A 13,928-nucleotide genomic window follows, 5' to 3' on the forward strand; every position below is an offset into this window, starting at 1 on the left:
TGTGAATTATTCTTTTTCTATTTTAAACAACTTTCTTTGAGCATCTTGCTGCCATTTATGATTTTCAGGCATGTCGAGGAGACAAACATGATGAGCCAGTAATGCCCATGGATGAGATGGATGCAATACAGCCTGTGGTGAATGAAGTGGTTGTTGATGCAGGAACCATGCCTACATTACCCGCTGGTGCAGATTTCATTATGTGCTATTCAGTAGCTGAAGGTAATAAAGTATTTTCCCTCATTTGTTCAACCTCCACATGCCAATTGTAATTTGTCATCTCACAAGGTGAACAAAAAGTGCTTAGTGTATCCTTTTAAGAACTTCAAACTGTGTGGGTCATGTGACTGTTCTAGTATCTATTCTTCCCCAAGCAATATAGAGAATCCCATTTTGGGGTACACCTGAGTTTTTTTTTGTTTTTTCTAGTTCTGTTTTAAATTTTTTTTCCAGTACCTGATCATTGTGTCCTGTTGGATTGGCCACTAACTACTGTACTATGTTATCCCACCATAGCTTTACTTAACTACTTCATTCAGAGAAGTCAACTTTGGTAAATGCCAGCTCTATTTTAAAATATCTATTGTGAGATATTGCTCTTCCCATCACCTGATTTCCCCCGCCCCCCTCAACAACACCTGTGTTGGCTCTTTTTCGTAACTGACATTGAAAAATGAAGTCTCAAAGTAAGGTTTGATACAATCCACCAATTGATGGAAAGCAGTTAGGCTGTGTTTAGTCATTGAAGCACTCCCACTCTTTGACCTGGAGTGGTGATCAAATGTCACCAGCATATGTTCCCAAAAGGAGAATTACCTCAAGTCACAATTTATATTGGCCTGTGTGCCTGAGGGATGTGCTATCAGGTCCCCAAGCCTCTACTAAATTTGCAGGCAGATCTGGTCTGTCAACAAGTAGTTAGTTCTGGCCAAGTAACCTGAGCATCCGGCTATTGAACTGTCATCACTCAAATTAGTTCCCTCAGGTTCTGCTCTATGACTTGGTGAGAGAGGCAGCTTTAGCTACTGAGTACATTCAGTAACATTAGTGATAATGTTGCAAAAGGAAAAAGGAGAGTTTTAATTATGTTTTCTTCCGTGCCTTTAATAGTAAGGACTGATAAAGGAATCTTATCAGTGTTATATTACTAATTTTCTCTGCTACCCTCTGTGTTGATTGCTTGCTGGGGCACAGCCCCACGCGAGTGGCCTTTTGGAAAACAATTGGAGAGAGGAAGGTTAGCTAGGGTTCCCACTCCTAATTCAAGAGGTTCAAGACAATCAAGCAGTATGGCCAGAAAACTGGCTTAGTGATCCCCAAAACTCATCCTCCTATATATAAGGATCAAAATGTCAGTAACTTATGGGTTCACTATTGAGTTCAAACATCTGTGCACTCTGCTACTTTGGTATTTGAATGTTTAGTGCCGAACTTTGAGGCAGTGGATGTTGTGAATGTTAGTGTTACAATCAGATGTCCTGAGCGTACCTAACACACGACCTGCTGTTAATGGGGACTAACTTTTGGCAATATATACTTTCTTAAAAATCTCCAACTTAAAATTAACAACAAAGAAATATTGGTTAGCACCTTTCGGGACAAGTTCTATTTTTCTGATTGTCACTCCTGTGTAAGCATGGGCAGATGCATGCCTAATTCCATAAGATGTAGGAACAGAAGTAGGCTTTTCGGCCCATCGAGTCTGCTCCGCCATTCAATGTGATCATTGCTGATCTGATAATCCTTAACTCCATTTTCCTGCCTTTTCCCCATCACCCTTGATTCCCTTACTGATTAAAAATCTGCCCATCTCAGCCTTGAATATACTTAACGACCCAGCCTCTACAGCTCTCTGCGGTAAAGAATTCCACAGATTCACTACCCTCAGAGAAGAAATTCCTCATCTCTGTCTTAAATGGGCGGCCCCTTACTTTGAGATTATGCCCTCCGGTCATAAACTCTCCCACAAAGGGAAACAACCCCACAGCATCTACCCTGCCAAGCCCCCCCTAAGAATCTTATGAGTGCAGGTTCAACCTCTCCTCCTAAGAAAATCCCTGGGATCAACCTAGTGAACCTTCTCTGGACTGCCTCCAATGCCAGTATATCTTTCCTTAGATAAGGGGACCAAAACTGTTCACAGTAGTCTAGGTGTGGTCTAACTAGTTCCTTGTATAGTTTTAGCAAGACTTCCCTATTTTTAAACTTCATTCCCTTTTGAAATAAAGGCCAACATTCCATTTGCCTTCTCTATTACCTGCTGAACTTATATGTTAGCTTTTTGGGATTCATGCACGAGGACTCCCAAATCCCTCTCTGCTGCACCTTTCTTCAGTCTTTTTCCATTTAAGTAATATTCAGCTCCTCTTCTTCCTGCCAAAAAGCATAACCTCACATTTTCCCACATTATATTCCATCTGCCAAGGTTTTGCCCACTCATTTAACCTGTCTACATTCCTCTGCAGACCATCATCCTCACCGCTTGCCTTCCCACCTATTTGTCATCTGCAAACTTGGCGATAGTACATTCACTTCACTCATCTAAGTCATTAATATATATTGTAAATAATTGTGGCCCCAGCACTGATCCCTGTGGTACTCCACTAGTTACAGGTTGCCATCCTGAAAATGCCCCCCTTATCCCAACTCTGTCTTCTATTAGTTAGCCAATTCTCTATCCACGCTAATATGCAACCCCAACACCATGGACTCTTATCTTATTAAATATCCTTATGTGCGGTACCTTTATCGACTGCCTTTTGGTAATCCAAATATATTACATCTACTAGTTCCTCTTTTTTCTATCCTGCTTGTTACCTCAAAGAATTCTAATAATAAATCAGCATGATTTCCGCTTCATAAAGCCATACTGACTCTGCTTGATTATATTATGCATTTCTAAATGCTCTACTATTACATCCTTTATAATAGACTCTAACATTTTCCCAATGACGGATGTTAAGCTAACTGGCCTATAGTTACTTTTTTTTTTTGCCTTCCTCCCTTTTTGAATAAGGGCATTACACTAGCAGCTTTCCAATCTTCTGGGACTTGTCCAGAATCTAAGGATTCTTGGAAGTTTACCACCAGTGCATCCACTTTATGTAGCTACTTCATGCAGCACTTAGAGCATGGGAAGTTGGATTAGTTCTTTTTCCTCCATATCTGCTTCAACTATTTTTCCCCTTAAAAGATGCACTGGTTTTTACTGCAACCACTTACATTGGTAAAACATTCTCTTCTCACTGTCAATTTTATCCCCTGACTCCCTATCCAGAGGAAAATGGTCTTTTCCATTCACTGTACTAAAAAGATTATATTTTCTTAGCTTTCTTACTTGCATTGAAAATTTTTCATTGTCACAAGAAACTCCAACCCCTAGAATTGCTCTGCTGAGTGCTCTCTACGGCTTAAATATTTCCTTTGGGTGCCCAAAGTAGCACACCTAGTGAAAACTGGCCAAACCATTACCCTTTTTACTCTTGTACTTGTACTCTTACTATATATCTGCAAATTACATACTTAAAGCACAAGATTGCTCATCATTGTCTATAATTCAAACCTTTATTTTGCCTCATCCGAATTGAATTGCACCTGTCACCTAATCAATGTATGCATTTTTGCTAATGTGACGTTATAGGCTGGTGAATTTCATGTTCGAGTCAGCATTATCTACATTTGAGGAATCCTGATACATATCATTACTGTCCCAATCCCTAGCAATCTTTCCTGGGTGGGAGAGGACTTCTATTTGGGAAATTGATGCAGAGGCTTGGCTCCTCTGCTTCAGTGCAGGTTGGCTTAGTGACTGGACTCCTGATTAAGCAAAACCTCTTAAAAATTCTCGTCGTAGTTTTCAAATCTGTCCATAGCATTGCCCTTCCTGATCTCTAATTTTGGTCTCTTGAACATCCCTGATTTTAATTGTTTCCCCAGTGACAGTTGTGCCTTCATCTGCCTTGACTTCAAGCTTTGCATGTTCCTCCCTAAGTCTCTTTACCTCATTTTCCTGTTTAAAGAAATTCCTTAAAACCTACCTCTTTGACTCAGCATATTGGTTATCTGCTCTGCTTTCTCCTCACGTGGCTTTGTCAGGTTTTGCTGTGAAATGTCTCTGGGGCTGGGTGGGTGGTGGGGTTTATATTAAAAGATGCAGTATAAATAAGTTGTTGAAAATCTGGGTCAAGATGATCAATGTTTAAAATTGTACACAAATTCTTTTCGGCCTCAATATTCTTAACATTTTCTTTTTACCGTAGGTTTCTATTCTCATCGAGAAACTATAAATGGCTCCTGGTACATTCAGGATTTCTGCGAATTGCTTAAGCATCTTGGCTCACAGATCGAGTTCACAGAGTTCCTGACACTGGTGAACAGGAAGGTGTCAGAGCGAAGTGTGTTTAAATGCCTGGATCTTAATGCAATAGGGAAGAAACAAGTGCCCTGCTTTGCCTCAATGCTTACCAAGAAATTGTATTTTAAACCTAAGACTTCATAGCAGTCTAGAGTTTGTTCAGCTTGGCAGTTTGGCTTATCTTGGCCAAGCCTTTTTTTCTCCCCCCAGGAAATTGTTAATCTGTAGTCCAAGCTTTTGAACTGTGGTAGAATTACTTACTCTGCAAGGACTATTGGATGTGCAATTCTGAACAGTAAATCTGATTCCAGTTAAACACATTTTGGCCACACATGTATGCTCTTTTATACAACCCAAAAAAAACCTAAATGATTCACAAAAAAGATTAACCAAAGATAGGTCCTTTTCCCTATCATGTGAGTATGTAGTTTAGTTATAATGACCAATTCAGGAAAAAAATCAAAACTGATTCCACCTTTGCCTGACTGAAACGTTCTATAATTTAGCTAAATCAATGAAAAGTAGTTTAAAGGCTGTCTTCTGTACTTTTGAATTATTGAAGGGCAACTTTTTAAAAATTAGCTTTTTATATGGCTGTCATGACTCCATGTTAAATGACATTTTTTTTTAAAAGGCATGTTCTTTTACATCTAGTGTATTCCACTATTTCCTCTTCTTCCACAATACTGCGCAGCACCAGCTATTTCATATGGTTGAGGAAGTGGATATTCATTGGTATGAGCCTACTAGTAACATATGCCCTCCAGAAAGTGACTAGGTGCAGTATTTCTAGCTAACTTTCTTCTTCACACTCCTTACCATGAAATATATCCATAACTGGAATGTTTTCAGGAACAATTTTGTCTCATGTTTTTATAGACTAAGAAAATGACCCACAATTGAGTGTAGCTGTGAAGTCTGTGTATGTTTTCCTGTGGGTCAGGTGCATTGTGATTGATTACTTTTTGGTGTCCTACTTGTATAATCTTGAAGTATCTAAATAAATAAAAAACTTTTAGATATTAATTGATTCACATCCTTTAGTACAAGAGCCTATTAAATTTCAGCTATGTGAACTGTTCCTTGTAAGTGAAATTCTCTACCAAAGCTGGGTCTCAGTCGAAAGAGCCTACTTGGTCAAAGTCACAAACACAATAGTTGCTAGGATAGTTAGGACAGTCGTGACATTCATTAACTATGAACGGGAAATTTAAAATTTCCTAGTATCAGTTCATATAGGTGTGGACTGACTACTTATTTTAGATATTGTGACGGACAGTGGGATAATAAAACAGCAATGGCGCTAAGTTGACTTAGTGATACTTAAATATTAATTTTTGGAAAAGTACTACTGGTGAATTGTGTAGGATTGAAACATACAATCTCATTTACACTTAGTTATAAGGGTGAGGAAAAGTTACTATCGTCCACATATAGGCTGAACAAACATCGAGGAAGTTAATGATCTAATCTTAATTACATTTACCGTTGTAGGTATGACTTTTACTGAAACCTTTACACTTCACTTGTATCTGATCTTGACAATTCATTTCAAACAAGATAATGGGGGTGGGGGGAGAAGAGAAACTGAACTTGGGTCAAAGTCTGCAGAGCATGCAAAAACTTACTAAAGGTAAATAAAATCAAACTATTAAAACACCGATCATTTGGTTTATTTTTCTTTGAACAAGAATGCTTCAAATATATTGGAACAAAACAAGACTTATACCGTACAAACTCAGTACTGCAGCGTTGAATATCATCTGCCGTTCCCTGCCACTAGGGAGAGGAGGCAGGAAATGAAGTAGACACCATACCGTTCTTTGTTTGAAGTACATTATAGACAAAAAAACTGCATTTTTCATAATTATATTACAAGAGGAAAAAGTCTAAGACAGAGACACCCTTAGAGATATGGTTACAATTTGGGCACTGCATTCTGTGAGCTGGAGTGACATACAAGATGCACATTTACTCTCTCCCATTGTCACAATGAGATTTGTGAAAGGTCCTCCAAAGACTCAACCTTTATACGTATGAAAATTAGGAAACAGCAAATTTCCATGATAGTGTAACATTACAGCTTTTATTAAAGCAGATCATTGTCACTTTCATTCATTTCTATACATTTTTCTGGACAGTACTAAACCACACATGGATTATTGCATTATTCTAATATAATCCTTGTTTCACTATCAAATAATAGCCATGCTCTGCCTGCCTCATGAGCTATAGGTATCATAATTGTAAAGCATTGGTGTCTGATTTGTATTTGGGACCCTTCTATGAGAAAGAAAGGACATGGGAGCAATCTTACCTGACAAGCAGGAAGTAATTGAATTCCTGCCTCCCTCTCTAATGAAAGAAATCTGATAAGGTCCATCCAGCCTTTAACTCAGCTATCAACACTAACCACAAGACCAACTATTTGGTATTAGTCATGAATGCCACAGGCAGGTTTACTTGGCCAGACACTCTTCTGAGGCACTGAAAGAATGGCAGCAGCTCCTCATTTTGACATGACATAAACATGCCAAAGGAATTTTTCAACATTTATTAGATTTTGATTGACTGAAGAACAGTGCAGACCATTTTTAACCAAATAAAAATAAAGTATACCATCTTCAAACTGGAAGCGAAGTTGAAGGGGAGAAAGAATGGGAACAGCAGGACAAAAATAATTCACAATCCGAGAGTCCCACACATGGCTTGAAGGGTGGAAGACGAGACAACAAATAATATTCAATTTCCCATCTACCAAGAAAACATAATATAAAAACCCAACCTTTGTGGGAGCTTGACAATGAGAAGAGAATGCACAAGGCCTAAAGCTGCTGGCTAAATCAGGAGAGAGAAGTAAATTTTAAAAACACAATGCAAAGATTTCAAAATGAATTCTTTCAGAACTAATGGGAAAAAAAATCATTTCATATAGGTTTTCTTTAAGACTCATCACTATATTTGGCACAGAGAAAATCTTCATCCATGACTGAGGCAGAGCAAGTTTAAATACCGCACTTTATTATTTTAGTACAAATAATACTGCCTTTCAATGCCACCTTTGGCACCAGTACCGAAAAGGAAACATCGAGTTGTCTAGTATGAGACAGTATTGGAAAAAGCAAGACAAAATCTAAAGAGTCGACTTGCATCATTATTTTTGCATTTCACCAATGGCATGTACAGCTGTTTTTAAATGGAAAAATAAAAACATTATTTGAATTCTACCCAGTAAGTCTCTCAGCTCCTTTCGAAGGAAGTAGTAGAGCATGACAATAATTAGAGGCCAGACGGCATTGGACATTTGAAAGTATGTGCAGCGACTTTTCCCACTGCAAAATGGTACAAGTGAGCAACCTAATCCTGACGCACTGTCCAAATCCCATTGGTATTACAATAACTGGGTGCATTAGAAAAACAGCATCAAGTGCTAACGGTGTCCCAGATTTCAACATGAATGAACACATGAAAACCCTTTACAGCACACCTCATTAGACAGAACTCACTTTGGCCAACATCCCAATGTAATCCAAAGTACTTGAATCCCAAAGTGCCAAAGTATTCTGTCGCAAGCTTTCAAGGAGGTTCATTTACTGTAATTATTTAAAGCTTCATAAAAGTTGCTCTTCCCGCTGCAAAAACTGTTAACCCCTTCATCAATTAATCATGCTTCTGCACAAGTTAGTATTTTAACCATTGTACATTTTACAAGACTGTCAGTCTTCCCAGTGCAAAGGAGAGGCACTTCTTTGTAATCACAACACCGGCATTAAAGCTGCAGTTTGCAGCAACTCAACCACAAATTTCAAATGTTATGTAATAGACCACACTCACTATAGTGAGTGTTTCAGTGTAAGATAATTGTCAGAGCTTCTTATCTGAAGGATTGAGGTCAGAAACAAAAGACTGGGGAGGAGAGATAGTAAGGGAAGAAGGTGAGCATCAATAGCAGAGTTTCCATGAGCACTTCAGTGAAAGAATGCCACACAAACTGCAAAAAGGGTATTACGCAAAAATCAAATCAGTTTTTAAATAGAAATAAATAAAGAACTAAAACAGAAAGACAGGTGAACACCTGCCTGTAGGCACTGTGATTAGGTCTAAATGTTGTACTGGTGAAGAGGTCAAGGTCATAATGCAGCATGGCTCCCAAGTTTGTGTCCCCATCAGCTACAGTTTCATTTTAGTCTTTGCCATTTACTTGTTCGATTGGAAGTTGCAGTTGCAAAGGGTTACGCAGTCGTCTGAGATTCTTTTCTACCTATGAAACAAAAAAAAACAAGTCACAGGACCAGCAAACCTCAACAACTTGCATTAATATTGCACTTTTAACAGAAAAAATCCAGAGAGCTGTAAACAGAAAATAAATATAATGACTAGATAAAGGAGGTGACGTCAGGAGGGGTGACCAAACACTTGGTAAAAGAGGTGGCTTTTAAGGAAAGTCTTAAGAGGTGTATGGATGGTGAATAAGAGCATTGAACCTAGACAGCCAAATGCATTGGCCACCAATGGTGAACAAACAAAATGGGATGGGGAGAGAGGTACAAAAGGTCATAATTAGATGAGAACTCTGGGTTGTAAGGCTGGAGTGGGTTGAAGGGATAGGGATGAACAAAGCTATGAAGTAATTTAAACAAAGATGTGAATGAGGACTGTGTGCGAATTTAGGTCAGTGAGGACAAGGATGATGGGTGAGCAGAACTTGCTGCAGGTTAGGATATGGACAGCAGAGTTTTGTGTGAGCTGAAATTTACAGAATGTGGTGGAGGATGGGAGGCTGGCCAGAAAAGCATCGAAATAGTTGAGAACAGAGGTGAGAAAAGTACAGATGAATGTATACAAATAGACTAGAGCTTGTGAACAATCTTGTTCAACCTGAGACAGTGACTGGCGATGGAGCTAGAATTATTGAGAAGACCAGAGTTTGTACCAGGGCCAAAGACCATGTTTAACTGTTGGCTCATTCAAGGCTGGTTAACAGACAAGAAGTCTGACAACACAGGCAGTGAAGGGCTCAGCATACATTTGAAGTTGACCGCACATCTTCAGTTGATGTTTCTAAGGGACATTGTGTGGAGAGGAAGTGAAGGGGGCAAAAGAAAGATCTTTGGGGATCCAGAGGTAAGAGTGTGGCGGTGAGAAAAGAAACCATTGCTTGAGATGCTCTGGCCGCAAGTGGGGACATTGAAGATGATCTGGTTAACTGTGTCAAAGACAGCAGAGAGGGTAAGCATGAATATGGAGAGATGTACTTATACGGAGAGGGAAGTTTAGGGAGGACAAGAGTGCAGTGACAGAGGAGGAAAAAGAGCATGCTGAGTTGTATTGGAGATTGAAATGACGGAGGCTGAGAGAAGATATTTCAGGGAGAAACGCAGGATGCAACTTGGGGAAGGCCGCAGAGACTATCATTTTAAAAGCAGGGTCAAAGGGGGTGGAACGAGGTGAGGTGCTCAGAGGAGGGGGAGAAGGTTCTGGAAGAATAGGAGAGACCAAGGGATAATTTAGTGATAAGTCCACACAACTAATGAGATGAGAAAGTATTAGCCAGGCAGGGAGGCTTCAGTAAGGGGTAATACCCATGATCCAAGTTTCTGCCAAAATTATGATATCAATTTCACCATGCTCGAGGGCTTCTTTACAAGTGAACAGATATTCTGGAAGGAACAAGTGGTGATTGTTGATTCACTGACAGAGCCCAAGGGAACAGTAGTGCTGGGATGAGCAGGACAGGAAGGAACTTGCCCAGACAACCTTAGTGATCAAACAACTCATACACAATTTTTATTCTTTAAACTCGGTGTTACTTAACCTCAGCCAGCTCCTCCTTGATTTTGTTGTATTTCTCTATGTCAAAGCTGTTTCTTTTGGCGCCTCGATGAAAGTAATGAAGGAACTGTCTGTCTTTCACATCAGGATAAACACAATCCTAAAGGGATGAGACACAATTTAAGTAAACTGGATACGATGCCAAATAACATTGATCATTACTTCTGCTTTACTGACAGAGCAGTACCATGCTCACTTACACCCCAACTAAATATCACCCTTCAACACTTCTTTCAGATGTCACAGGTCCAAATTGAATTACAGAGCCAAGACCAATGTTATTTGCACTGGTAGATATTGGCTATTGACATAACAATTTACAAAGTTTGCTGTAGATTTTGGTCTGGTTTTATATTCCCTGTGCGGAGCCATGCTTACAAGCCATGATATTCCAGCCATTAAATTTAATGAAAGGGAAAATCTCTATGAACACAGTGAGCCCAGAATCAGCCCAATGTGTATTTGTTAAGGAAGTGGAAGAAGAATGCAGATATAAATGGGACACTCAGTTCATCCACCTTGCTCAGTCATTAAACTCTGAGCAGGATTTTTGAGTCAGCAGGCGTCTGCGCCGACTGCAATTTCATGCTGGCTGGCCAATTAACAGCTTACCAGTGTGAAACATGCTCAGCGCTGCCGGAGTGGGGGCGGGAGGAGGGTGAGCGCTCAAGTCAGCGCAGGCACTGGGGAGCTTGGAATGAAAGCTCCCTCAAGGCTGCATCAGAATGAGACACCTAAACATATGGATGCTGAAATTTGTATCCAAACATTTTTATCTTTTTTTAAATGAATCTCAGAAACCCTATCCTGCACTTGGATGAGGTTCCCTCAAAAATACAAAGGCCACCTGGCTGATTCGGCTGCCCGCCAACCGTAACATTGGACGGGCAGTGCAAAATCCCTGCTAACTGAAACTTTAATTACCTTAATAGGCCTCTGAATTGTCAGCAAGCGCGCTACTGACTCTCACACAAGCCCACTGACTGAACTATCGCGTGAGTGCGCGATGACGTCGGGAGGCTCACCTGACATCATCACGTGCTATTTTACGCCCGATCAGGTCGGGTGCACGATCACCCATGGGATGTAAAATTATGCCCTATGTTTTAAGGTCCTAATTTGACCACTCCTCTTATTTGAAACTCATAATCCTCTCCTTTAAACCTTTTATTCTGCACATACCCATAAAAGGCCAGGGTTTGGGTGGAGAAATATAAATTACTTCTCCAAGCTAAAGAATCTCCTACAGTGCAGGAGGGTATAATTTGTAAAATTCTTGCTGGAAAGACCTGCATCAACATTTAGCATTGCATATCACCCCTCAAATCATTTAAGTTAAAGTGCATCAGGGAGCAGTTCCAAGTAAAAACACAAAATACAGTGGTTGAAACTAGCAAGAGCTTCAGCTTAGAGATGCTCAAACCAGATAATGCTAGCAGCCGGCGTTTATAAAGTAACACTGAGTCCTCAAGGCTCAAAAACTTCTCAATCAACATCCAGGTTGGTCTCCTATTTCCTAATGTATCAATGCTTATGACATCAGTACAGTTCCCTGGCATGGCTTCCTTCGTTTAAAATATTGTCCTCTGTACTTATGACAAAAGCCATCTCTTTATTCATCTATCTATTTTGTTATTTATAAATTATTTTGTTATTTTATAGTGTACAGTTATATTTTCCATTGCTGTGAAGCAGTTTTAGCTTTTGCATCAGTACAAAATCAGATCATGCTCTAAGTGTTCATGATTTCTTGCCTGTAGAAATGCTGTCATTACAGGAGATTCCATAGTTCAGGGAACAGAGGCACTTGTGCAACCATCATCATCAGCCCCACATACTGTGTTGCCTCCCTGGTGCCAGAATAAAGCACATCATGGAGAGTATGCGCAATACTTTGAAGGGTGAAGGGAATGAGTCCAGAAGTTGTGATTTAGGTCAGTGGCAGTGGCATAGAAACTGCAGTTATTGAAGTCCTATGGTCAGACTTTCAGGGGCTAGAGAGGAAGTTAATAAATAGAACCATGTGGTGTAGGTACACCCACAGTGCTGTTAGGGAGGGAGTTCCAGGATTTTGGCCCAACGTACAAACATACAAAGTGCGATGAATAATATTGGTGATGTACAAGCACAAATAGCAGTACAGGAATATGATGTAATGGCTATAATGGAAACGTGGCTTAAAGATGATGGGGACTTAGCGCTTAATATTCACAGATACAAAGTAGTCAGAAAAGATAGGGAAGAATGGGAGGTGGGGTGGCAGTAATGATTAGGAAAGACAATGTGATGTTGGAAAGAGGGGATTTCCTTGAGTGGGGTAAGGATAGAATCCATTTGGTTAAGTTGAGAAGCAAGAAGGGAATGATCACGCTACTAGGGACATTCTACAGACCTCCAATTAGAGATAGATAGAGGAGCAAATCTAGAGATGTGCAACAACTATAGAATGGTGATGATATTGGAGCACTTAATCCCAATCAATTTTTGGGTAATTAATGTTAGAGTAAGAGTGAGGAGGTGGAGGAATTTCTGAAATGTTTTCAGGGGAACTTCCTTGATCAGTATGTTCTCAGCCCAACTAGAAAAGAAACATTGCTGGAGAATAAAGTGGACCGAGAGGACCAGGTGTCTGTGGGGGAACAAGAGCCATAATTGTGTCATAAGGTTTAGATTATTAATGGAGAAGAGCAAGGTAAAATAGAACTTCTAAGTTGGAAAAGAGCTAACTTCTATGGGATTAGAAGGGGCATAGTCAGGGTAAAATAGAACCAAAGACTGACAGGAAAAATGGTAGCAGTGGAACTGTGGCCTTTAAGGAAGAGATGTTTTGGGTTCAGGCTAGGTACATCCCAGCAAGGAGGAAAGATAGGAGAACCAAAGTCAAAGCACCTCGAATAATGAGGAAGATAGAGAAGATGATGAAACAAAAATAGGGCTGTATGATGTATATCAGGTAATTCTTCAAACAAGAACCAGACTAAATAAAAGTTGAGAGGGGAAATGAAGAGGAAAGTGAGATAGTCAAAGAGAAATTGAGAATGGAATGGCAATTAACATAGAAGGGGACTCTTAAATCATCTACCGGCATGTAAATAGTAACCAGGTAGTAAGAGATAGCGTGGGGCCTATTACGAACAATGAAGGTGATTTAATCTTAGAAGCACAGGGCAAGGCTAGAATAATTCATGAGTATTTGCATGGGTGTTTACTAAGAAGAGGATGCTGAAAACTGATGGTCAGCCTTTCTAGTATATCCTGCCTATGCTTAGAGTGGATAAGTCGCCTGGTCTGGATAGCTTGCATCCCAGGTTGCTAAGGGAAATTGGGGTAGAGATAGTGGGAGGGTTTGGAGAAGGTGGGGTTATTCTCCTTTGAGCAAAGCAGATTGAAAGGAGATTTGTTAGAGGTTTACAAGATTATGACAGGTTTAGATAAGGGAGACAAAGAAAAGCTGTTCCTATTAGCTGCTGGTACAAGAAGTAGGGGACACAGATTTACAATTTTGGGAAAGAAATTCAGGGGAGATGAGAGGAAGAACTTTTTACACAGCGAGTGTTAATGGCCTGGAACACCCTTCTCATGTAGTTGGGGAAAGTGGAGATGATTTAAAAAGGAAGAAAATAAACTTACAGGGCTACAGGATAGAGCAGGGGAATGAGACTGACTGGATTGCTCGACAGAAAACCAACAGAACTCTTTCGATCGAATGGCCTCCTATTGTGCCATAATGACTTGTGTCTCC

General features: G+C 40.0%; 2 protein-coding genes across 4 annotated transcripts in view; one reads left to right on the forward strand and one right to left on the reverse strand.

Moving 5' to 3' along the window:
* The window catches only part of LOC144680615 (caspase-6-like), a 34,782-nt gene extending 29,402 nt beyond the window's left edge, over positions 1-5,380 (forward strand). Inside the window, exons 7-8 of the mRNA XM_078541791.1 lie at positions 69-222; positions 4,260-5,380. Coding sequence (XP_078397917.1) covers positions 69-222; positions 4,260-4,498 — 393 coding nt within the window. The 3' untranslated portion in view covers positions 4,499-5,380. The remainder of the gene's footprint in view (positions 1-68; positions 223-4,259) is intronic.
* Positions 5,381-8,151: 2,771 nt separating this feature from the next.
* The window catches only part of LOC144680599 (calcium uniporter regulatory subunit MCUb, mitochondrial-like), a 104,518-nt gene continuing 98,741 nt past the window's right edge, over positions 8,152-13,928 (reverse strand). For 2 of the 3 annotated variants that reach the window (XM_078541780.1, XM_078541762.1), the window contains 2 exons: positions 10,170-10,286; positions 8,152-8,615 (listed from right to left, as the gene is read on the reverse strand). In XM_078541780.1, coding sequence (XP_078397906.1) covers positions 8,538-8,615; positions 10,170-10,286 — 195 coding nt within the window. In that variant the 3' untranslated portion in view covers positions 8,152-8,537. The remainder of the gene's footprint in view (positions 8,616-10,169; positions 10,287-13,928) is intronic. The other variant, XM_078541772.1, reaches the window with a different exon arrangement.

Source organism: Cetorhinus maximus, chromosome 1, assembly GCF_964194155.1.
Source record: "Cetorhinus maximus chromosome 1, sCetMax3.hap1.1, whole genome shotgun sequence".
NCBI classification, from domain to species: Eukaryota; Metazoa; Chordata; class Chondrichthyes; order Lamniformes; family Cetorhinidae; genus Cetorhinus; species Cetorhinus maximus.